The 26,204-nt window shown below is 39.9% G+C and overlaps 1 protein-coding gene across 2 annotated transcripts in view; it reads right to left on the reverse strand.

Moving 5' to 3' along the window:
* LOC135220575 (protein lin-54 homolog) overlaps nucleotides 1-26,204 on the reverse strand; it is a 242,885-nt gene that overhangs the window by 119,839 nt on the left and 96,842 nt on the right. Inside the window, exons 7-8 of one of the 2 annotated variants that reach the window (XM_064257820.1) lie at nucleotides 14,715-14,846; nucleotides 11,389-11,487 (exon numbers count right to left, since the gene is read on the reverse strand). In XM_064257820.1, coding sequence (XP_064113890.1) covers nucleotides 11,389-11,487; nucleotides 14,715-14,846 — 231 coding nt within the window. The remainder of the gene's footprint in view (nucleotides 1-11,388; nucleotides 11,488-14,714; nucleotides 14,847-26,204) is intronic. The other variant, XM_064257821.1, reaches the window with a different exon arrangement.

Here is a 26,204-nt window from a genome sequence, read left to right on the forward strand (position 1 = left end):
GTTCGTTGTATTTGTGCCTATTTTTCGTGTTATTTTGTCTATTTTATTATTAACCATGGGTCCCAAAGCTAAAGACAAAGCAGGTGATAAGAAAAAACCCAAGAAAATGATTTTGATGGAAGCAAAACATGAAATTATAGCAAAGCATGAACGTGGCGTTCGTATCGTCGATTTGGCAAACGAGTATGGTCGAAATCCTTCTACAATATCCACGATCATCAAGCAGAAGGAAGCTATAAAGAAGCTGCAACCTTCCAAAGGCATCACCATTATTTCTAAACTACGAACTGATTAAAAAAAAAAAAAAAAATTAAGTTTAGCAATGTTATTCCATTTGTGTTTATTACGTAGTTATTAGTGTACATACGTAAATAAAAAGAGAACAAATCGTTCCCTGCCACCCCTCCCTACCTCCGACCCCTGCTGGCCTCACGTCATCTTTCGTTGTGGTAAGTAAAATTCCTTTCTTTTTCTATTGATTTTATTAACATTTATTATCATTTATCACATTGCTATGTTATTTTATCATTATGTGTGTTATTACTCGTTTATTTGTGTATAAATTGTGTATATTATATGTAATTTAGCTGTGTTTTGGTGTGGTTTCATAGCGCTAGAACGGATTAATACATATTACATTATTTTAAATGGGAAAAAATGCTTTGAGATACAACTGTTTTGATATACGACGATGGTAACGGAACAAATTAAATTTGTATGTCAAGGTTCCAGTGTACAGGTTACGCCTTAGAGAAACAAGAAAGGCCTGCATTGAAGCAGCAAGCTTGTTCTGACATACAGAAGCGATTGAAATGGATGAGCAGAATTTCTCAAAAAGAGGAGCATCAGGAGGAACAAACCCGGAGTCCTTGATATACATTAAAAGCCCTCCGAGGACCCACATATTGAAGGATTGAGCTTCTTGTAAGGAGCTCATAACAGACTCCATGGCAATAAAATCTTCGATTGAGACAGAGACCGAAGCCTTAGAAAGCAAGGGTTGACCCGAACGTTGGACAAAATCAGGATTTGGTTTGGGGGGTCGGGAGAATGAAGAATCATCCGCCACCTGATAAACTCCTCTACGGTGTCGTAGAAGAGAAGAGAGCTTCCTCTTCCCTTCCCCGATCACCTTCGAAAGTTTAGCGGCAACGTCTGCCCTCACTCTCGCGAACCTCTAAGCAAAGGGAAAACGTAAAAATTCCCGTGACCGGGAAGGACCGTCAAGAAAAATCCCTTCTGTAATACAACAAGGCGGAGGCTGCTTCTGCTCTTTAGGCCTCGCCTGAGGAAGAAAACTCAAAATTAAATAAAAATAAGCTTCTTGAACTCTACATCATGACCTCCGTTCAAGGAAACATCAATATCACACGAATCCGCGTCATCATCATCATCATCATCGTCAGATCCTAACTGAGATACTTCCCCTGAAGATCCTGACGACTAGCTGTCTTAGGCCCTGACACTAATACCCTTCCCCCCTTCTCCTAAATAAGTGCCCTTTGGCACTGTTACGGGACTAACGGGACACATTGGGTAAAGATTTGTCAGGCACCTGCCCAGACCGGATCCCCCCCTAGGCCTACGCCATGACGGGGTTCACAAGCCGGGGTATCTGTCGCACCGTTACCCATGGTGCTGTCGACAGGTACCTGATGAGGAGCTGAAAATTAATCTAAAAGTGTTAGACATTCTAGTAAAGGCTTCTTCAAAATTCTCTGACAGCTTGTTAAACTTTGCTGAAATATCTCTATCTAAACTAAGCTGTAATTTTTTAAAATTCTGTTTCCAGCTAGTTTCCATTGCCAAAATCTTTGAATCTACATCAGAAATGACTTCACTATTAACCGGTTGTGCCGGGGGCAAAGCATCAATTTATTCGGAATCGGAATCGTACGATACCGAAACCGAAGCGCCAGAACCATGAGCGCCCAAGTCAAAGAAATCGTTAGATACAGTTCTAGCTACCGATTTTTTTCTCCTTAACCAATCTTTTACGCTGCAAGATTCTTTGGTATTTCATATAAGCAATCATATCCTCGTCAGACCAGGGCTTACATAAGTTGCAACGAGAAGTCAAGTCACAAACCTGTCCACGACAAGAGCTACAAATGTCATGGGGTTCATACTCCCTGCTACTCATCCTTGTCCCACAAGCCGGGCAGTTCCTGATGTTGCCGGCAGAAGGAAGCATCGCATTATCTTGGCAATCCATTGTAGAGTTGGACAGGTCAGTAATTCCGGGTCGCGCAAAAGTTCGTAATATAAGATAAGTACCACAATGAAAATAAAAGTTAATTCACTATTTTGTGGATGTAATACGTGAGTGGTAATTAACATAAAGTCTCATTAACAAATAAAGAGAGCTTTAAAGGCACAAAAAGGTTTTAGGAAATTTATAAAGAGCGGCCATGATGTAAACAGCACGGGCGCTCGTTAACAACTGATTTTCAGGGAAGGTTTTGTAACTGTCAACGGCAGCATTGCCAACTGGCGGACAGAATAGGAGGTAACAGGGTTGCCAATGTGGTAAATTTTGGTGCGGTTTTGGGGGATTTAGAGCTAGATAAATTATATTAAGGTAATGTTTATCAATAATATACATTGATTAAAAAATTTGTCATTTGTTCATATGCGGAACAAACCTTGGTGGGAGGTACAAGTATCCTAAACTGACTGGGAGTTAAGCCACCTGACCACCCCTCTTAGAAGAAAGAGTTCTAGAGAAGGTGGTCTCATGCCCGTGAACATATAGATAAACACATATCTAACAACTCAGCCATCTGGGTTGAAGTACAATGATATGTGAGCAGATTCATTGCAACCATGGAACCAAAGAAAATTCTGACTGTTCAAGTAACAAACCATATACTCACAGGGGTTTGTTACCACTCCTCACTCCCCCGTGCTCTAGAGAAGAGTATTTGCTGAATAGAGGGTTTGATATTTCCAAGATCATATAACACATCAACTTTCAGTATGTCTACCTTACTCACCTGTATCAGACCAATCCAGCGTATGACTATCTATTCCTCAACCTGCCCGTAGGAAGAACAAAGGAAAAAAAAAAAGAAAGAAACAGACCAGCCAACTCACTCATTCTCTCTTCCACACAATCATCATAGGTAAGAAGCAAAATACCTTATTAGAGGTAAAGGATAAATTACACAACTTGTTGGGCAGCCACCACAGGACCTATGGAAAACATGTCCAAACATCGGTGAGCAACATATTTCAGGTAAAAAGAAGTGAATGTGGGCTGGCACAACCAGGAACCAGCACTCAATATTCTATGAACAGCAAAACTATTCTTAAATGCCAGAGTAGAACTTATACCTTTGACCTCAGGTGCTCTAGCCCGCACAGACTCAGTGAGAGAACCAACAGGCTGTCCATTTCCCCTGGTAAACTGCTGAAGATGATTTTCTAGGTAACTGGACATATGTCCAGCTGCCTTCTGAGGAAATCCCCTCACTCGGAGATACTTGATAGTCTCCATCTGTGAAGAGACAGGGAATCTACCGTCTGGTGAAATCTTTTGACATGAGGTTGACAAAGAAGTTGTCGCCATGGAGGAATCTCTCTTGGAACCTCTGCCAGAAGAGACAAGGTAAGGGAACCACACTGCTTGAGGCAACAGAGGAGCCACCAGGGTCATCCTGAGATTTCAAGGACTCATTACCCTGTTCATAACTTGATGGATCAGGCAAAACAGAGGGAAGGAGTAAAACTCAAGATTGTCCCAAGGGTGTTGGAAAGCATCCTCTGCTAGAGCAAGACTATCTGGGACCACTGAACAGTAAACCTCCAGTTTTCTGTTGAATCAAGTTGACAAGAGGTCCAGCAAAGGCCTTCCCTAAAGCCGAAAAAGCCTGTCCGCCACGACCTGATGCAGGATTTGGTCCCAACAACTCAAGTCTGTTGGCTACCACATTCCTCTTGCCTGGAATGTACCTGGCAGAGAGCTCCACCCAGTTGTCGATTGGCCATTGGTGTAATTCCACTGTCAAGGAATGCAGGAGACGAGACACCAGGCCCCGTGTTTATTCACATAAGCAACCACTGTGGTGTTGTCAGACATCAGAACTATCCAGTGACCTTCCACTTTCTCCCTGAACTCCTTCAGCCCCAGGAAAGCTACCTTCAGCTCCAAAACATTGATGTGAAGAAGCTTGTCTTCTGCACTCCAAACGCCTGATGTAAGGAGGTCTCCCAGTTGAGTTCCCCAACCCGAGATGGAGGCATCTGAAAACAGAAGGAAGTCCGGAGGGGGAGAACTTAAGAATTCCCACCAAGATATTCTGGTTGTCCAACCACCAATGAAGGTCTTGCCTCACTTCCTCAGACAAAGGGACTCTCTGTAGAGACCAAAGATGAAGACGCCCATGAGGGACCAGCTTCTCCAGTGAAGACAAAATCCCCAGGAGGACCTGCCACTGGTGTGCTGTCTGTTTGGGTTGAGACAAGAACTTCTGTGCCACTAACTGCAACTTGTCTATCCAACAGAAAATACCTTGACGCTGCTGTATCTACAACCATACCTAGGTAAAGAGCTTTCTGGCTGGGAACCAGATTTGACTTCTCTACGTTGATCATTATGCCCAGCTCCTGACAAAACTGAAGACAATCTCTGTCCTGATGCAGTTTCTCCCTGGGGCTTGCTAATACCAGCCAGTCATCCAGCTGAAAGATCTGCTCTCCCAGAGTTAAGCAAAGAAACTTTCTGGACGAAGGGTGAATAGGGATCTGGATATAAGCATCCTTTAAGTCTATTGACAGCAAACCTTGTCTTCCTGACAAAATGATTCAAGGTGGAAAGGTCAATTACTGGTCTCCAGTTGCCTGTTGCATTGGGCACCAGGAAAATCTGACTGTAAAACCCTGGAGATGGATGCTTTACTTCTTCTATCGCACCCTTGTTCAGGATTTTCAACACTTCCTCCCGAAGAGCCATGAACTTCTGAGAGTCATGGGCGTAAGTCCGATTGAGAAGGAGTCTGTCCAAGAGGCGGGGAGAGAAGTTGCATGGTAGTAGACATCCCACTGTATAACGTCTACTACCCATTTCCCTGCTCCATACCCTTGCCACTTGGCCCACTGGACCTGCCAGGCATCTCCCTACCGGTGGCAATGGAGAGGGAGAGGCACCCACTCTCTCGAAGACCCACTCTGGCCCTTCTCTTATTGCCCCTACCAGGTTTGTAGGGGCGTGGTTGAAAGGGGCATTGTTTTTCTTTGCCTTGGCCTGTGAGGGAGATTGGGAAACCCTGCCAGAGGCAGAACTTTTCGGAGATTTCAAAGGTGAAGATCTTCTCATCTGTTGCTGAGGAGGAGGAGGAGGGTGTCTTGAACGTGCCTCTGACTTCGATACTGCTTGATGTACCAATCTGTCTTTCGTATCTGCTTGTCGCTCGTCAATAGCATCTTCTAATTCAGTCCTTGGAAATAGGGACTGCGACTCAAGCAGACCCCCAATTCTGAGAGACGACAGTGCTGTATCTCTCCTGGCCAGGAGGTGGTTGGCCTACAAAATGGGGCCAAGGCGTGTCAGATAAGAAATAGCTTTAGCTCCAAGATGCAACAGTCTATTGAGAAAGGAAGGACTCACTAAACCTCCCTCAGTCCTATCTGAAGCAATCTTGACTATCGCGGGGAATCATAAGTCCAGCCAGGAGGCCGTCTGGAAGATTGAAGCCACAATAGTCTCCATTAGCCAAGAAATCTTGAGATGAAAAGGCAGGGCCTTCAGCCCTAACCTGTTCCAGAGTTAGGCCAGGTTTTAGACGTATCACGTCCGGGTTAAGGTGATGGGCATCAATTGAACTGTACTAGTGGAATAGTACTTCCTATGCTGCACAAGTGGAGGGGGGAAGAAGTTCAAATGACCTACTAGAACGAAGAGATCCATCTCAGTCTGACACCAAAGTGTTCACATATTGTAGGATGGACTGAGCGTGACCCGACAAGGGGAGCTCAAAAGTACTTCTAGAGTCCAATTTAGCACCCAGCAAGGCCTCTACAACTGTTGGGGTGATAGAAGATTGAGTTTGTGCCCTACCTTTGAGATTGTTGAGATCACGAATGAGATCAACAACCTCTGCAAATGAGGACATAAATTCTTGGTTATCTCCTTGCTCTTGCTCCAGCACAGGTGACCAATGACATGAAGAAGACAGTTTGGCAGTATCCTCCTCCTCCCATATGACTTCTGAAGAAGCCTCCCTAGGTAGCCCAACATTCTTGACAACACTGGTTGGCGTGTAAGGTCTAAAACCGGAAGATACTGAGACTGAAGGATCTCGGAACTCATCTCTCAGCGACACTTGTACACAATCCCAACTTGAACAGCGTACTGGCTTGTGAGAAGCACCCTGTACATGACCACAAAAAGGATCACATACACGTATGTCAGGTGAAACACATACACGGTCGTGGGAGGAAGCACGTACACGATTGCATGACAATTCGAGTACACAACCGTGAGAAGTCAACCAAGCACGATCCAGAGACGAGGAACGTTGCTGACGAGAGCTAACTGAAGGAGATGGACTTCTAAGACTAAGGTCTCTTCCAGGAGAACGTGAAGCACGTCCACTGACCAATGAAGCCTCACGTCTTCAACCTCAGCCTGTCTTGCCGATTGCAGAATCCTTAGATGAAGCCTGAACGACCTTCACATCTGCAGCCTTCGACCTTTTAATCAGCACTTTATCGTCCTTGTGCCGACGAACTGGTACAGGAACAGATGAAGGGGGGTCCTGGGCACCAACGCGTACTTGCAATGACAAATCACGTTCAAGAACGGAAGATGTCGCCACACTCTTAAATGCTCCCCACACTCACACCATCACAACCACATACATGAGAGGGAGAAACACAGCCGTGAAAGGAAGATGAAGATACATAACTCTCATGATGTACAGGTAATGCACAGATGTGTATCGCAAAGGAGGATGCCTTCTTTCCACTATCTCCACTGCCAACCTCACAAACGCAAACGTGTGAGGATGAAACAATTCCTTGTGGTACGAGGAGAAACACTTCTCTCATTTGCATGAACAGGAACGTGCATGGAAGAGGCACAGTCGTGTAGGGAAGAAGGCAATGCACTCCTTTCACTTGAAGACGATGACACTACAAAGTTTTTTATCCTCCAACATCTGACACGATGGAGAGGGGGATGGCATAGGTATAGGAGAGAAACCCCTCTCTCTGCGCGGTCTCTTACTAGCCGGAGTAGGAGACGAGACCCTCCGTTTCCAACTCTTCTTTGTAAACCCAGCAGAAATCCTCTCTCGCAAAACAGAGTCCAGTCTCTTGTAGACCGCTTGGACTAATGCCTTGGACGGCTCAGCGAGAGCAGGCGATGACGTCATATCAGGAAGCAGTGACGTCACAGCTGTGGGATGAACAACTACTGCATGTGACGTCATGGGCTAAGAGGACGCTGAGAGTGACGTCACAACACCTCTAAGACCAGAGCTGGTCAATGACCTCAGTGGCGGAGTGATAAGATGCAACCCAGGCAGTGTTGATGATGACGATGGGCCTCCGCAAGGTGGCAGCACGGGAGATCCAACATATAGCCAGTTGTCACCTTACAACTGCCATTGGTTACTACCAACCGGTTGGTTTGTAAGACAATTTGGACGTAAGTCGGCCCATGTTAATTTACCATAAGAATATTATACTAGCCTAGATTCAGATTCAGGTCGACATCAGCATAATTGAATGATATCAGGCTGTTCATGATTATGTATATTTATAAAATAACAGCACAACGAATATGCATCTTTTCCATGAATCTTTTAAAAAGTTATACATACCTGTATCCAATAATACTGTATGTCTTCTCATATTATTGTATCATACAATACTAACAAAGCGGTCGATGTTTTGGTTTGGAAATCAGCTAGTGGTGGATACATATTCACTTCGCCGTATTTAACTCAATTTGGAGTGAAATGCCTTGCTTCTAGTTAGCATAGAATATCTAGATACTTTACTTATATTAGAAAAGGTAATTTGTCATTATACGTGCTTTCAAGTCGAAATATGAATTTAACATGTCTCGTGAACTAATTAAATTATTTTTTCATTAACAGATTACGTTGTGGGCATGTTTATTGTGTAGAAATATTACGTGATTCCGTTCGCTATTTTCACTTGATTTCATTGTAGTACGAGCTTTAAAGTTAAGTTACTTATCTTTTATTAGCGTGAAAACAATGGTAAAATGTGTTCTTTCTAGACCTGAAGTTTTGATTAAAATGATTCTCTCTCAATTTTATCTACGGTTGTGTTCGATGGCATAAGTTTATGATAATAGTGGTGGTAAAGTCAATCAGTCGTAACTTTCATAGGTCATAAGTCAACAACTAGCTGTAGAGGATTCCAGCGGGAGGTGGGACTGCTATAGGGGTGGGGTGGAGAGTGGGGGGAGGGGGTACGATCCTCTGAGAAATGCGGCAGCAGTCCATCCAAGGAAGGTGAACCCTGTAGCCCTAGTGACGCCCAAACAGCCGCCATCTTGAATGACTACAAATTTGAAAACAAGGAATTAGATGGTGTAGCCTACTCACTCTTGGGTATAAAGGGAGAATCCGAGAAAGAGGGGGCTACATCACACATAACTTAATCCTGTGTTACTCCCGATACTTCCATCGACGAATCAATGGAAGAAAAAGAAGGAAACGGGAACGTTCGCACTAGTCACGGGGAGAGCAATCGCTGGAGAGGGAGATGCCGAATCATCCATCCAAGAAGAAAAACCCTCCCAAGAAGGAAGAGTCGAAACTCTATGATGTTCCCTCTTCTTATAAAACACTCTCCACAGTGACTTAGGCCAGGCACAACATTCCTGACAAGGATTAGTTATCGTACAATAATTAGCATGGCACCTACTGCATGTCGTATGTGGGCCTGTGACAACAGCAGCTAAAAACCTTGAGCAGGGAAATCCACGAATGCCTGGGCACACATGTTGACGAAGCCGTGGAGAATCGGCAGAATTCATAATCCAGTAATACACACACAAGCACTCTAAAAGAAAAGAAAAAAGGGCACAAATCAACCGGCTTGGAAAGAGAGCAAAGCAATAGCATCTTATTCTCCAAGGCGGCTAAGAAAAGACTAAATATGTCACGAAGTAGTGCGCAATCTCTGACCAGCTATCACCTCGTATGCGCAGGAGTTGCCAGATCTCAGATTCCTTGCTTACAATCTTTGATTGTTTTTAACCGGTTATCAGCTGGCGCTTGGAAAATATCCTATTGTTAAGACCGAAGGTTTGTTCCGCATATGAACAAAATGGGGATTCGGTGCTAATATTGTTGATTTTCAGTTATCATCACGCCGTTGGGAACGCAACCCCTGCTAATAACCAAGGGCTGCCTGTATGAGTGATTCTACCATTGTGCAATCTCTCTCGTGCTTACTTTTCATATTAATCTTATTTTTAATATGCTTCCTTCTTATTCTGTGCATGACTGCTAGACATATTCTTTTATGTGTAGTTGAGAACTAGTGCATAACCCAGCAATCTAGAGTTTCTGGAATATTTTAGCTATTTTTATTGCCCTTTGAAAACTATTGTGCTGGCTTTGTCTCTGTCCATCTGCCCACATTTTACTCTGTCCACCCTCAGATCTAAAAACCTACTGAGGCTACAGGGCTGTAAATTGGTATTTTGATAATTTACCCTCGCCCCCAATTATCAAACATATCAGACTGCAACTCTAAGTTCAGTAGTTTTTATTTTATTTAAGATTAAATTTAGCCATGAATCATGCATCTGACATCACTTAAGGAGGCATAGGATAAACCCTCACTATAACGCATCTGGGGAGCAACTGAAGAGCTGCTGGTCATAGATGATGGCTTTATACAGCTTTGTACGTTATACAAAAAAATCTAAATGCACCAAAGAAAATTCGGCATATTAATTCAAGGAACCTCTCTCTTCCTGAAAGGCTGTCTCATTTTTTAATGTTAACTGACAAGAAATTCTAGTCCTCATGGTCTGGTATCTGTGGAATGACTGCACAAATGGTCCAGCTGCACTTGTTCCAATTTCATGTGCTGGCTTTCTTCATTCCCTTAATCATCTCCTCCTGAGTATCCCACCCTCATGGCCTTGGCCTTTCTCTGCCTGTGGCTTCTTCAAAGTATGCATTGTTAATGTACTCTAGTGTTTTCCCATCTCTTCCTTTATAGTTGTGTATATAATTTTTCTGGATAGGCTGTCCTTAGCCTGTCATTCTTATAGGGAAACACAAAACATATCACACACATGGGAGGAATTGGAACAGTTTCCTAACCAAATGAGGTTTACATACTGTTCTAACTTTTAATGTGCTTTTTAAACTGAAAGGAGAGAGGTGGGCAGAACTAAAGAGGAAGTCTCAGTACAGAAGCTTCAGCAAAGGAAAAGACTAGACTGAGTAGGAATAACTACAGATGAAGGATCTGGAGAATGGGGAGAAATAACAGGTTGGAAAACTGACATAACTTCTTTCTTAAGCTATCTGCTTCCCTTTAATTCTTATACTAAAAACTTAAAACAGATATCCTTGAAAAATCCCTACTTCCAAACATCTGTGCTCAAGATCACATTTTACACCATAGTAGCCAACAAAAATAGTGTATCTCTTCCAAAAATCAACATCCAACTAATACAGTAATCACTCCTACAGAGCCTAATGTTCTTAGCCTTGAATCCAATGGAGAGCATCCTAGAAAAAAATAAATGTACAGTACAGGCAGTCCCCGGTTATCGTGGGGGGGGGGGGGGGGGGGGGGGGGGGGAGGGGGGGGGGGGGGAGGGGGGGGGGGGGTTCCGTTCTCAGCAGGGTGCTGATAAGCGAAAAACACTATTAACCGAAACTCGGCAATTTATGGCCCTGAGTTTCAGTTAATGGCACCTCTGTTATGTATGGTATAGCATCATAACTATTATCAGCACCTTATGGCGCCGATAACAGAAACTTGGCTCATTATGGTGCCGATAACAGAAACTTTGCCCATTATGGCACTATAAATAGCCGAATTTGACAAACACCATAAAACCAGATCGCCATTAACCAAGTCCACGGTAACTGGGGACTGCCTACAGTGAAAGCAGCAAACAGCCAAAACCATGAAATACCTCAAGCACCTATAAAGAATGGCAGCAAGGAGAACAGGTGTACTAAACAGTCATCCAGGCAGCCATTCAATCTTTTGTGTGAATGTCAACTCGCCTATCAGCGCAGAGATGTAAGATAGCTTTAACAGTACGTAAGATCCATCCCAAATAATAATATTAACCCAGTAGTCAGACATCGAAAAACATAAGGAAGAACTGTTTTCAATAATCATACATATTCTAAAAATACTTCTATGGCTTACCTGTCCAGGTTGAGGGACATTGCTCTTAATTACTATCTTCTGAGGACTAGAGAGAATGTTTCGAACTGCACCACTACTGCTGATCTGATGAGTAATTATCTGTAAAAGAAAAATAAATTACTGTACTTCTGATAAAATACAGCTAAAAAGTAAAACTAACGTCACTCTATCAAGTATCAAGTACCAAAAAAAAAAAAACAGAAACAATACCTAAATTGGGATAACTTAGGTGTGGAACTCACTAACATATATGAACTTAGACTTTTTTATTTCTTGTATAAAATTTCCTTTTGTACTAGAAATATTTGTCTAATATGATTTGACTGATGTAATACACATGTATACTTCATTTTCATTGTAAATATTACAAAAGGATGTTTCCCCCAAAGTACAACCAAATACGTACTGATTTAGAAATGTTTATTATTCATTTAATTTCAGATGCAGTGGCTTAGCTGAATTATAATAAAGTGGGCGCTATCACTGTAACATTTGCAATAGTGATACAGAGTAGGTAATTTCAGACCATTCAAATCAAGATAACAAACCCTATGACAACAAAACAAGTACTGACAAAGTTATAAAAGAAAATCAGAACAAATCCAAATGCATCCGAGAACAGCAGATTAAACACAAAATCCCTTCTTGAACAGATACATATACAGTAGTACCTCGTACTTCGAACTTAATCCGTTCCTGAAGGCCGTTCGAAGTACGATTTGTTTGAAATATGAAACAAATATCCCCATAAGAATAATTCATTCTAGCCAACCCAAAAAGTCTCCCTTTTCACATTTTTTCTATTATTAATGTGTTCGAAAGTTAAATTAAGACTTTGAAGTGATGAAACAGCAAGTTACATGAAGTAAAATGTTTGAAATTTAATTTTTTTGTGTACAATTTATGAACTGTTTGGTAAAAATGGCGCTGGCCAGCTGGGGGATGGAGGGAGGAGAGACGGGAACCCTTTGAGGAAACCAAGTTGGTTGCAGTATACAAAGGTTGATAACAAAATCAATTTTATTCACATATTAGGTACAAGGATAATCAAAGGAATCGATAGTGTCTAAGAGAGAGAGAGAGAGAGAGAGAGAGAGAGAGAGAGAGAGAGAGAGAGAGAGAGAGAGAGAGAGAGAGAGAGAGAGAGAGAGTAATCAGCCTCTTTACACTTGGATCTTAAGTCCATGAAAGAGATTAATTATGCCACAATACATCAACTTACTGTTGGCAAATGGCAGAATTTTAAAACAAACATGAGGATTTTGCAAACAAATAAGTAATAAGTCAAGAATGCAAGAAAAGGAAAGAGAGATAAAATACTTTTCACAAGGAAGCCGTTTAAACAAACTATCAAAGGCATGCTGAAGCTGAAAGCGGCACCAGTTTGTTTATTACAGAGCGGAGTTACTTTTACAGTAGTAAAAAATTGTAAAACACAATTGTCACTACAGATTGGTATTTTACCATAACAAAAATAAAGTGATTTGGGCAAATCAAGTGTAAGTGAAAGAAATGTGCGAATAATCATCCCAGCCCAGCTGATAAGTCAGTGGGAGGCAGAGCTGTTCCCCTCTCTCTCTCTCTCTCTCTCTCTCTCTCTCTCTCTCTCTCTCTCTCTCTCTCTCTCTCTGTCTCACTCAGTGCACCGAACACTGACTTGAGCAAGCTTCTTCTTCTCTCTCTTTCTTTTTTTTTTTTTTTTTTTTACTGTACTGCATTTGATTGTTTTTATGCTTTAAAATTATGTTAAACTTATTGTGAAATAACGTTTTATTTCTTATGTGATTGGTACAGCTAGTTGTCAACTTACGACCTATGTGAGTTATGACAGATTGACTTTACGACCACACACAACTAAAACGACTGGGAAGTGACAGTTTTTCCCCAGCTCCCGCCTCTCCACACACACAGCTCACTTTTCGAGCTGTTAATGACTATTATCATGCATCAGCAACAATGATATACAGGTAGTGTTCGAGACGATAATTCGTCTTATGATAATACAATTTTACGATGGGATTAGCAATTGATACTGATACGAAATTATTTTGAAAATAGTTTTAAATTTCGCTATAACGGGTGCAGCTGTCTTTCAACTTTCCCTTTCACTCTGGTCCAGCCCTCAATATTTCACCAATCATTTTCTTTTCTTTTATTTGAAGGCTTACAATGTCGCCAAACCCAAAACAAGTTTCACTTGAGGAAATTGAAGAAATATTATTTGCTAAAGATTCAGAATCTGATTACAGTACTGATGATCCTGATCGTGATCTGATGGGAAGTGATGATGATGGTAATGTTGACGATGATTGTGATGATACCCCATCAACAGGTGCTAGTGTTAATGATGGTTGTGGTTTGGACTATGGGATCAGCGACAGCTGCAAGAATAAGACGGGACGTTTCTCTGGTGGTCTCAGTCCCAGTAACTAATGGCACTTTTCCTGCCTGAATGCATTACCTCCTAAGAAAGTCTAAAAGGATGTGACTTCTACCTTGGTAAGGATCTCTACCCATAATGAAACCTGTGTAAGGTTCCCAAAAGGCTAACATCAACTGGGTTGAGGGAGTAGGATCCTTGAGCCTTAAGTGAGGTGCAATCACCTCTCCTGGTATAGCCACTGCCAGAAACTGTCCTAGCTAAAAGTAATGTTACAGCATGCTTTAGCAAGTTGGCCAAGGTTATGTCAATCATCTGGTTAAGTGACAGACACAACAAGTATGAGACTTCAATGGTTATGGGCATGTCAACTTCATGAACATTAGTTAGGGCAGGGGTCAAACAAGCAACTGTCACTACGTAAGGCAGATGTCAATTGGACAGGCTGAGTTGCAGGCAGGGGAGAAGAACAGAGTTGAGTTTAAATGGACTAAGCTCCTCGATTATCATCAGAAGACTAACACAACTGAAGCAGGATAGAGTAGATATAATGGTAGCAACATTTTTGGACCATCCTTGCTTAAAAATTATATTCCTGGAAAAGCTAGCTAACTTGACAGGCAACCACTTAGCACAACTCTCAGGTTAGGACAGCTGAACACATCTGACCATGACAGATGCTACACAGCATCTGTCACATTGAGGAAAGTGATTGATGGGGTACCAGAGGATCCTGATAACACTTGTATCAAGAGACTACCATTCTTGTCTTAAAACATAAAATGGTTGAGTCAAGGGACATTCAAGACCCTCAATGTGGACACTATATGAATGATGGGGTTGTGACGAAACCAATAAATTCAGTAACTTACATTCAAAATGTAAAAAGTAAGAATAAATGAGAATATACATTTAATCTTTATTAAAAGATGGCTTAGAGGCTTACCTGAGATTGCCCAGAAGGAGGGGCCGGTGCAATTTTGGTAGGAGATTTCATGCCCATAGATACAGGCATCACAACTTTCGTGGGACTTTTCACAGGAGACCCTGCCCCCATGCCAACCCTTTGGACAACAATCTGCGACACACACAGATGAACAGATGAAATATTTCATCCAAAGAGGAAATTGAATTTTTAAGATACACTTATACAAAAGGACAGAAAGTACACCACCTCAACTTATTGTATTTTATTCCTTTTATGTTGCATAAAAAAGTACCTGTGTTTTTTACTTTTTCTCATCTAAAAGCTTTAACCAGTGAACAGCATGGTTACAAAATGCAATGAGCCTAAAAAGGTAACTTTTTATACGTAAAAAAGTGGAAATGTTCCTGTTTGTATACTCTGGCTATCACGTGCTCAAAATTCTGAGATTTTTTATATCACATATGCATCCATTCATGCACCCTTATGTATTATATGTCAATTTCAAAATAGGCAATTGCACACTGCAAATCAATGTTAACCCTTATAGGCCAGGCTAAAATATATATTAGGCACACCCCTGGAACGGGCAAACTTTAGGGTTGGCAAATTAAAAAGAAAAAAATAATCAATGGAAAGAGGAAGATAAGCAAATGCACATGGTATGAAGTAAAAAATTCTAAAATATTTTCTGAAGCTTCCACAGGAAGTTGAAAGTGAATATTTCCAACTGTGTGGGAGCTCTTTTCTAAACATTCACAAAACTATGCTAATCTTACCAAGTTATACATGTTTTTTAGAATAATTTTTGTTTTTACTTTATTTTGTAAAATTATGATTACAGCTCACAAATATCATAACCAATAAGAACTAAGACTAGTAACAAATTCTGGGTATATTTATGGTTAAATATTTGTGAGGTGTACTAAGATGGGGAGATGCAGTTCTTTGTAGTGAAGTATGCATTTTTTTATAATATTTCTTTGTACTGTAGCCTGCAAAATTACAATTATAACTGGCATACTATCATGAAAGATAAAAACTAAAACCAACAACAATCCATGGATATATTTATGAGCAAATACAATACTATAGGGCCGAGATAACAGACCGTGGTATATCATACTTATTGGTGAGAAATGGAAATACTGATCTGAGGTTTTTGCCTCCAGATGGAGCGCCTGACTGTTTTTCCAAATCACGCACTCTTAGTGGGTACACCACTTGGCTACCAGTATCCTTTGCAGTATTAATACTTTCTTTATCAATTAACATTGTTTTCAACTCTAGAAATTATGATAAAGATTTTACTGTACTGAGATTTATATTAACAAACAACTGTTTGTCAATGTTAATTACTAACGCATGTTTATGTTTACTAAGGAGTTCCAATACGGATGTCTTGTTAAAAATTTGCTTATTTTAAATGTAACTCCATAAATAAAAACCAAACACACTTATATTCATCTGTCACACAATGGAGAAGGTGTTAAAGTATGCCGCTAACTTAAGGAAGCAGATATTATAACTGTGGCTAAAGAAATATATAATGAGTAGACTCCAAAATTATTTGGAGGCAAAAGCAAAGACCGAAACTTACCAAATCAAACATGCTCCTAATTTAATTTGCTGCATTTATAAAAAAAAAAGTAGTTGCAATTTTCAAACAAAGATTTGATAATTTACAAAAGAAACGTGTCTCTGAATTGAGTTTCGTTTGGCAACTACAACAGGTCTGACATAGGAAAAACCTATTTTTGGTAATCACTGTTGAGTCCTCAAGGAGAACCCTTTCCATGGTCTATCCAGAGCTCCATAGTGACCAGACTGTCAAAGAATCCTCTTAACTGGTCTTATGGCCGGATATTGTGTTATAATGAAAAACATTATAATACATGATAAAGTATAACTAGACTCAAGATGAGAGGGCACTTTCTATTATCCTCAGCGAACACTAATACCCAGTTTACCTACCACGTCAAAACCGCAAGAAGTGGTCATGTGTATACTCATTGTTATATTGTTTACATACGACCAAAATCCGACCAAGACACCATTCCTTTCTATTGGTCAATGTAGGATGATATCATACCCAAAACCCATGTCTTTTCATCAGGGAAGTGGGAGGGTTTTGAGGACTCGACTCTGACTAACAAAAATAGGTTTTTCCTATGTCAAAACCTATCTTTTTTATAGTGTAGTCTCTGTCTCGTCCTCAAGGAGCTTCATAAAGATATTGACAGGTGACGAAAAGCTCTTTGGATTCTAATCAAAACAACCCAAAAACATTTTTGGTCCACGGTTAAGCTACTGGTTTCAACGCCCCCATTCTTTATTTGAAATACCTTTAGGTTTGGTAGCAAGGAACAAGAAACTAAGCGTGAGCTTACGTTATTTAGGGTGAAGTTCTCTGGTGACTTACCTAAGCATATTGGGTATGGTTGCAGTATTGTCAAACCCTCCCCAGCGATAATTAGCACAAACGCCTGTTGTGAAGACCAGTGGTTCGCCGCTGTAGTGCCTATGGGTCAAGAATATGTATGCCACCTACCAACACACAGTGTATTCAAATTTGTTCAAGCTTGTGGCATGTGTTGCTATAGTGTAGGAAAAAAATGGACCTTTTGGGATGTCTGCCATGACCTCTAGGCTAACCTTAAGTGCATGAACTAGGCATAATGTTATGTCTGCTAATTCTAGTTTACTTAGAATAGGAGATTTCCTTCTGAAAGGAGTTCCATTCTTGGCCAGGAATGACAGGGCAGAGGAAAATAAAAATTGATTGTCAGCTCTTTGCTCGATGTATTGTCCCTGTCTACGAGAGCCCAGTTCGCTAATATGAGTTCCTGATGCTAATGCAATCAAGAATATTGCATACTGTAGCTTGTGAGTTGTGGTCGTCCTCCTCTAAGGGAAAGACCCGTGGTTTGTATCAGGTCCACTGAACTGCGGGGCTGATCGAAGTCTAAGCACCTTGTTCAGGGACCAAGTAACTGGAACCCTTCTAGAGCAGATCTTTGTCGTGCACAGGACCACAGTAGGGAAGTGATAACTCCTATAAGATTCAAATCACAAAATCATAAATCAATGATACTGTTAATGCTGCTTTGTATTCCATGACTGCTGTAACTGCAAGGTGTCTTTTCAAAAGGAATAAGAAATTTTAAAATTTGTTTCCTTAAAATTTTTGATTGGGCACTTGGTATGGATATACTGTAACTATATCTTCCGTACATACTGGTATTGCCAGACATATGAAGTCTGTAATTTTTGCACTAGGTACCTAGCAATGTTGGGCGAGTAATTTTCATGGTATAGATAATATTTAAGAAAATCCATTCGTGCAGGTCTTGGCTTAAGAAAATCCATTCGTGCAGGTCTTGGCTTAAGAAAATCCATTCGTGCAGGTCTTGGCTTAGAAAGGAGGATCCTTAAAACTACTTTCTCTCCTACTAACTGGGATAAAACAGCGGACAGTTGTGGAATTTATCTCTTCGCCCGTTAATAAAGTAATAGAAACCAATACCTGTTTGGCCAGTTTGGGGCTATTGAGTGAGCTGTTCTTTAGTAGGTTAGGAGTTTACTCAACACCCTCAAAATCTGGAACTATGAAGAAAAGGGTATATCATCCTCTATCTATTCCAGTCTTGTAGAAAGGCATCTCTTGCTGTTGCTTGCCTGGCAGTTTGTGATTCTCATATGTGGTGAACAGGTCTACTTCCACCCTGTTGAGGCTGTCATTTTCCTTGATAGGGAGTCTATTATTACATTGAGACACCCCGTAAGGTGAATTGCAGACAAGTACCACTTCCTTTCTTACCCCACTGAAGGATGGCTAGCATTACCATATTGAGAGGAGGTGAGTATCATCCTAGCCTCTTATGTAGGACAGTGCAGTCATGTTGTCTAGAACCAACTAAATAACTTGTCTCTCTTCTAGAGGTTTGAGTTTTTTGAGACAAAAAGACAGCCATCAGCTCCAGGAAATTGATATGACAATTCTTTAGAGTAGCTGAACACCTCCCGTATTGCCTGAGATTCCTTCCGGGATCAAAGTCAAAGTATCTCCCCAACTTTTTCAATCTTTTGGTGGGGTCAGTCTCGCATCTTGTTTGTTGCATGCGATAGCTATAATTTGTTCACATTCATTTGCTGTAATCCAGAAATTGGATCTATTATTGATGCAAATTGCAACAAACCTCTCATACATTCTAATTGCCATTTGGAAACTCTGGGCTGTGTAAGGCACATTTTGAGAACCTGCCTCATTCTGTTTCAAGTATGATGGGAAGAGGCAAGCCATGAAAAGTATCCCAACATAGTCCTAGCTACTGAAAGTGCTTGCTGGGTGTGAAGTGGGATTATGCCAGTTCATCATAAAACCTTTTGATTGTAGTCATTTGACCACTGCTTTTAGGCTTTTCAAGCACACTTTTCTTGTGGGCCCTCAGATTGACCAATTGTCAAGGTGGGCTATTATATTAATTTGTATTTCTGATTTCTTGAAGAACCACTGTTACTAACTGTCCTATCTTAGGGCAATGTTAGCCCACAGGGGATGGCTTTCAACCTGCACATATCTTTTCCTATCCAGAGCCTTAGGAAGGGACAGAAGGGAACGACAATAGGGACATGCCAGTGTGCATCTTTCAGATCTAAGTCCCTTTTAGAACAATTGAATGCACTAGGGCAATGGTAGTTATTCAGAAAATATGGCAAACAGTGTGCTTGTGTGCTTGTTCAATGTTGATGGGTCTAGGATCACTCTTCGTTTGGAGGAATCCTTTTTGGGGACACTAGACATGTTTGATGACCAATATCCACATGCTTCTCTATGGCTCCCATTAACAGGGACTTTCTGCATGTAACATTCCAAAGAATGGACTGGTTTTTGGAAGAACCCCTTTACAGGAAGGGGAGGGGTGAGACTGTTCCCACCCCAGCCTGTTTAAAATTAGTGCTGTGTCCCCATAGGGAAGACTTCAATTGCCTGTGGTGTCACTGAAGTCAACCCCCTACCATACTATTCCCATTGGTATCCCTCCTCTTCCTCTACCTCTCCCTTTGATAAGCATTCCATATTGCTTTTCTACTTCCTATAAGAGGGTTTAGGACTTTGTGGAAAAATGTTCTTGCTGTTGTTGTCGTTGTCATTTTGTGAAGCATCATCCTCTCTGAATACCCACCTGTTCTTTGAGGAAAAAATCTTTTGGGGTGACTGAAGGCTTATCTTTTTAAGCAAGCCTTTTTGCATTGAGTAAGGGAAAGTTTCAGATTTTTGTTTCCTAAATTCCCCTTTTTCTCATACAATTCTGTTGGTGGGCTTGCGCGTTATGTTCTTAACCACAACAGACTCTTCAACAGGTCCTTACAGAAAGGGTTATGATGTAATAAAGAAGTTACATTGGGAAGTGACTAGTTGGAGCCCTCCAATGTTTCCATTTGCACTTTTATGCACCACTCTACCAAGTCATAGGATGCTTACCACAGGGTTCTCAAAAGACTTTTAACCACAAGAGCAACAATTGTTCTGGAAAATTTTGGAAGACTTTTGATGGCAACTTTCAGCAAGGTTACAGTTACAATACAAAGAGGTGGATCCTAGTATGAAATTCTGAGATTTTTCTCATCAGGGTCCAAAATTGCTGTGTAGCTATAAATAAAGGAGGCTTTAGGTTATGAATTATGCCAAGGATACTGTTTATATCCTGTCCTAGGCTATTTGGGCTAAACTACCCCTTAGTATACCAACTACAGTAGTACCTCGAGATACGAAATTAATCCGTTCCGAGGTGCCCTTCGTATCATGAGGTTTTCGTATCTTGGACCACATTTTACATGTAAAATGGCTAATCCGTTCCAAGCCCTCCAAAAACACCCCAGTAAATTATATTTCCAGGGTTACGACGCCGATCCGACGGAAGAAATATGACTCCAAAAAGGCAAAATACTGTACATACTTGAGTAATATTCAACTGCATGTAATGTTCAACCCCATTTTTACTGCATATATTAGGACTTTAGCATATGTCCCTTAGCAATAAGCCTAGCCTATGTTAGCGGTTGCTACTGTAGCCTAGTCTATGATTCTGACATCTAAACCCAAGAAGCTAAAAGCTTAGAATATGCCAATAAAATGTATAAATAATCAGTATGTACTCATTTCAAATAATTATTAATTAATCATTAACTATAATAAAAAAAAAAAAAAAAAAAAAAAAAAAAAACTTCCAATCGATTGTTTACATTCAGCTCTTACCGTCTTACGAGTACTGAACGAACGCCAAGCAATCATTTTTCCTAGGACACAGTAAGCCATAAATTTTCATTAGTATCTCTCTTCAACTAATGAAACTACCAAACAGTATAATAACCATTCATTTCTATTCTTTATTCTATCTTTACCTAATGGAGATACCGAGTTACTGACAGCTATAATGAAACATACATAACGTAATATTAAAACAGGAGAAGAATTCTAAAAAATACGTATTTGTTGGCAGTCTGATTTATTTTATATTTTATGATATTTAATTCACAATTTTTTTATTAAATGTATTGCATGTACTCATTTCAAATAATTATTAAGTAACCATTAAATATAATAAACAAACAAAAAAAAAAAGCTTCCAAACTTCTGTTTACATCCAGCACTTACGAGTATCGAACGATCTCCAAGCAATCACTTTACACAGTATGCCATAAATTTTCATTATCTCTCTTCAACTACTGAAACTACCAAACAGTATAATAATCATTCATTTCTATTCTTTATTCTATCTTTACCTAATGTTTTTTTTTTATTAAATGTGTTGCATGAATAAGTTTTTCAATTTACAGCATCCTTTTACCAATAGAATACTTAAAGCACAAGGGGTAGATGCTGACCAATAGGAGAGCAGGATCTTATGGGGTGACTAGCATCAGGAACCAATGGGAGAGCGGGAGGATGGTGGCGAGTTTACTCAGCTGGCGGCGCGGGAGTTTTAAAATTGTTGTCGGTGGTCTGGGCGAATCTTGGGACTTTACAGCAACAACCTTTCGTATCTTGAAAACTTTTCGTATGTAGAGCTGTAAAATATTTCGTATTTGCTTTCATATCTCGAGTTTTTCGTAAGTTGAGCCTTTCGTATGTCGAGGTACCACTGTATATAGGATATTTCCTAAATTGTTCTCTCTTAGCCTAGTATAGGGCAATATCTCTGGAAAGTTTGCTTTTGATGAGAGGCTTTAAAAGGTCTTGCCCACCCAGAAAGCAGAGCTGGAAGGTTGGGATACCAAATGCCTGGGAGCCACCAGAATCATCCTGAGAGTCGAGGTGATCAGTGCTCTTCTGATCACCCAGTGAATCGGACAAAACAGGGGGAAGGCATAGATGTCGAGGTTGTCTCACAGGTGCTGGAATGTGTCCTCTGCAACTGCCCATGGTGATTATCTATTATATATCAGTTTAGTTTGTTATTTCATTTTCATTATTGTTATTGTTATTTTCAACTTTGTCAAAATATGGTGGATGTCCTATGACTGAGCAGCATATGGTTGATTTTAGAAGGCGAGACATCATAGAAGACAAAATGGCGGCGGCATCTGGAGACACGTGCATGGGGCTGTTTGGTTGGTGGAAGAGAGCTCTCTCTCAGATAGGAGTGTTTGGGTTGTAAGTCTTGTTGTGGTCCTGTTTGAAGGTTTAAGCTGGAGTATACTGGGATTGGAGAACATGTACAGGTGGGTAGATTGCACATTTGTGTTCAAAAGGAAAGCTTAGGCTAGGATCAAAGATGGCTGGATCCGACAGTGAACAAAGGGAGACTAGATGGAGAAGGGAATGTCAAAGATTTAGCGGGATACAAGAAGAGTACAAAGGATGGAGAGGTCAATTTGAAGATTGGCTATTTTTGTTTGGAGAAGATACAAAATACCCGGCGATAGAGATGAGGAGGAGCTTAAAAGGGAAAGAGCAAGAATTTGCAGAAGGATTAGAAAAGAGATAAACTTAAGGGTACAGAGAGTTCGAAGATAATCCCAGCCAAACTAGATCAAGCCTATCTAAAAGATATGCTAATGGAAAATTACAATAGAATAAAAAACTATTTTCAAATAAGAAGAGAACAGAATGAAAAGATGAGGGACTTTTTAATTAGGTACAAAAAGGTAGCATCCAAGTGCGACAGGGCAATGGGGAAAAGCAAATGGAATCAGCAGCTTGTGGAAAAGGAAAGTTAGAGTTCGAAACAGTGTCTAAAACAAGGAAAAGACTATTTGAGGGATTAGGGAATAAAGAGGAACAGGAATAGTGGGAGTCAAAAGGCAATGTGAGTTCTGGGAGAGGGAAGGAAAACCAAAGATATCAGGGAAGATGGAACAGAGGTAGGGGTGGAAGAAATCCTATAAACAATGAAGGGAAAGTAACATTGTGTGCAATATGCAGCTCGGAATGGCATTGGGCTAGGGACTGTCCTCAAAAGTTTCATAATAGCCCTTAAACACTGAGCTGCTATTTACCAAAGTGTCTCTCGTATGCCGGAAGCGTTCGGGAGTTAGCGCCAGAGCTTAAAAAAAGTTTTTTTTAAAACATCACAGTACACTTTGTTTTTAAGATTAAGAGTTCATTTTTTGTCATTGCCTGAAGTTTAGTATGCAACCATCAAAAATGAAAAAAAAATCATTATAATTTATAAATATTGGAATATATAACCGCAGAAAAAATTTCATATATAATTGTATACAAATCGCGTGTGAGCAAAACGGTTAAAGCTAATGAGTTAATTTTTATTGTATTGTACATAAAATTGCGATGATTTTGGTATATAACAAATTGTAAAATGATCAAAGCAACACAGAGAAAATATTATCACAAAATGATGCATGAATTTGTAAGGTGCGGACATATAAAAATTTTTTTCAAAGATTCATCATAAATCGAAATATTGTGCTAGGGACTTCCCGTTTTGTTGCAAAATGAAGGTAATTGATTGAATATTAATAGACTGTAAGCATTTTAGCTTACAATTGCAATTTTCTACCATTTTGGTCGAGTCAAAGTTGACTGAAGGTCGAATTCTTTCTATTTATCGTGATTTATATGAAAATATTTCAAAACTTATAAAAGCTACAACCATGAGTTATTTTTTTTGTATTCATCATGAAATTGCACACATTTTATATATAAAACTTCATGTAAATGCTGCTATAAAACGGTGCCAACATTTCGACAAACTGACGTAAGAATTTCTGAGATTTTCGGAAGAGTTACCATCCACGGACGTAAAGAAAAAGTGTTTTTCATAAATTCACCATAAATCAAAATATTGTGCTTGAGTTTTCCAGTTTGTTGCAAAATGAAGGTAAATGATTGAATATTACTAAAATGTAAGAGTTTTAGCTTACAATGGCATTTTTCGACCATTTCGGTCGAGTCAAAGTTGACCAAAGGTTGATTTTGGCACTTATCGTGATTTATATGAAAACATTTCAAAACTGAAAAAAGCTACAACCATGGGTCGATTTTTGTTGTATTCTACATGAAATTGCACACATTTTCATATATAAAATTCCATGTAACGGCTAATATAAAACGGTGCAAAAATTATGACAGTGACAAAAGAATTTCTGAGATGTGGCGTGGATGCTTTTTAGTGCGAGAAGAAAGAAATTCGCGCATGCGCGCCTGGGTAACGCTTGTAAACAAAACAACAGCTTGATTCATGAACTCCCAGCATCCCTCAAGGCACATCAATTCAAATTTTTGCAAACTAGGCCTATAACTATTTTCCCCCAAATATTTTAAAAAACTTTTTGTAGTCGACGTATCATACGTCAATTAAGCACCCGACAGACAAGTTTAGTCGATGTACAATACGTCCAATAGGTGTTTAAGGGATAGGAAGAAAACTGAAACGAAACAAGAAGAAAATATAAGCTGAAAACAGAAAATGGGCCAGAAGAAGAAGTTTATGCAGAAGTTAATAAAATAGAGGAAAAGTAGTGGGAAATGGTTGATGCAATTTTAAATACAGGGTGTAAATCGACAGTTTGCGGAGAATTGTGACTAGCACGCATTGTCATGGATTCGAGTCAGGAAGTGTTAATGAGAATGAAGGATACTAGGACAGAGTCTAACAAAGTGTTTAATTTTGGTGAGACATCTTCTTAGTCAAAAGGAGTAATGGAAATACCAGTAATATTAAAAAACAAGAAGTTTTATTTGAAGAGAAATTCTGCAGGGTGATATACCATGGCTAATCAGTAAGCAACCCATGAACAAAAGGGGTATGACCATAAATTTGAAAGAAAATTCTTATAATAGAAGTATCTGGGAGGAATGAAAGTAAAGTTAAGAGATGACATACAGGGTCACTTAAGAGTACCTATAAGGAGGAGGAAGGTAGAAGAATTATTACTGGAGGGTTCGAAGAGAGAGAGTGAGGGAAATTAAGAGCACAATGAAGAAATTACATTTACAGTTTGGTCACGGAAGTGGAGATAAAATATGGAAGCTGACAGAGGATGCACAATGGAGTGATGGGTTAATAGAGAAAGAAAAGGAGGAAATAAAAAAGTTACTAACGGACCTGATTGGAAATTGTGAGATATGTAAATGATACAAAAGAAATCCAGCTAAACCAGTACAGGCGACCCTCATTTTGGCAGCAGAGGTTTCGTTCCTGGCCGCCAATGCTAAGCGATTTTTGCGGGGGATGCGTACCAGACCCTCCCGTGAATAGTTAGAACCCACAAATGTTTGTAACCTCTATAAAAATGCTAAAAAAAGAAAGCCTATTTTGTTAGTTAAAACTTAAGAAAAACCCACTAAAAATTTTTATACTTGGTTTTTTAAGTGTTTTATCACAAAAAGTGCATTTTATGATGAAATTGATAAAAAAAAAACCGGAATTTGTGGATATTTCTCATAGAAAAATACAGCGAATGTGCGAATTTTCCGCAAAGAATGTGGGGAAACGTTCCCGAGAGAAATCCGCGAATGTGTGAGTCCGCAAATCCGGAGAACGCAAATATGGGGGGTCCACTGTACTGTAGAATTTACTGTATAGTAGCAATGTACAGTGCATTATAGCATTATAAATACTGTAAAGCGAAAAAAAAAGAGCCTAGTTTTAATCCTTTGGGTGTCCAGAGTATGTAAAGATATAATAAGGTTTTATACAGTAAACAGGTAGCTGTAGTGTTCAAGTTACAATCCAATTTTATGAGACCAAATTACAATAGCCTAAATTTATCCCATCTTCTAGTTACTCAAGATCAAAAACAGCAAAAGAGAATGATGAAAGTATGGTTTTAACGTTATACTCATTGCATAAACGTGTACAGCCATGAACAACCAAACGAGAAACAACTTTTTTTAAGTACAACCAAATTGGATAACAACATCCATTTGGCTTGTATGTTAATCATCGTACTATAGTACACTATTACTGTAGTTATAAATGACGTTATGTAGAATAGGACAGATATCTTCATGTAATAACTTTATTCGCTATAGATCAATGTCAT

This window comes from Macrobrachium nipponense, chromosome 2, assembly GCF_015104395.2.
Source record: "Macrobrachium nipponense isolate FS-2020 chromosome 2, ASM1510439v2, whole genome shotgun sequence".
Lineage (NCBI taxonomy): Eukaryota > Metazoa > Arthropoda > Malacostraca > Decapoda > Palaemonidae > Macrobrachium > Macrobrachium nipponense.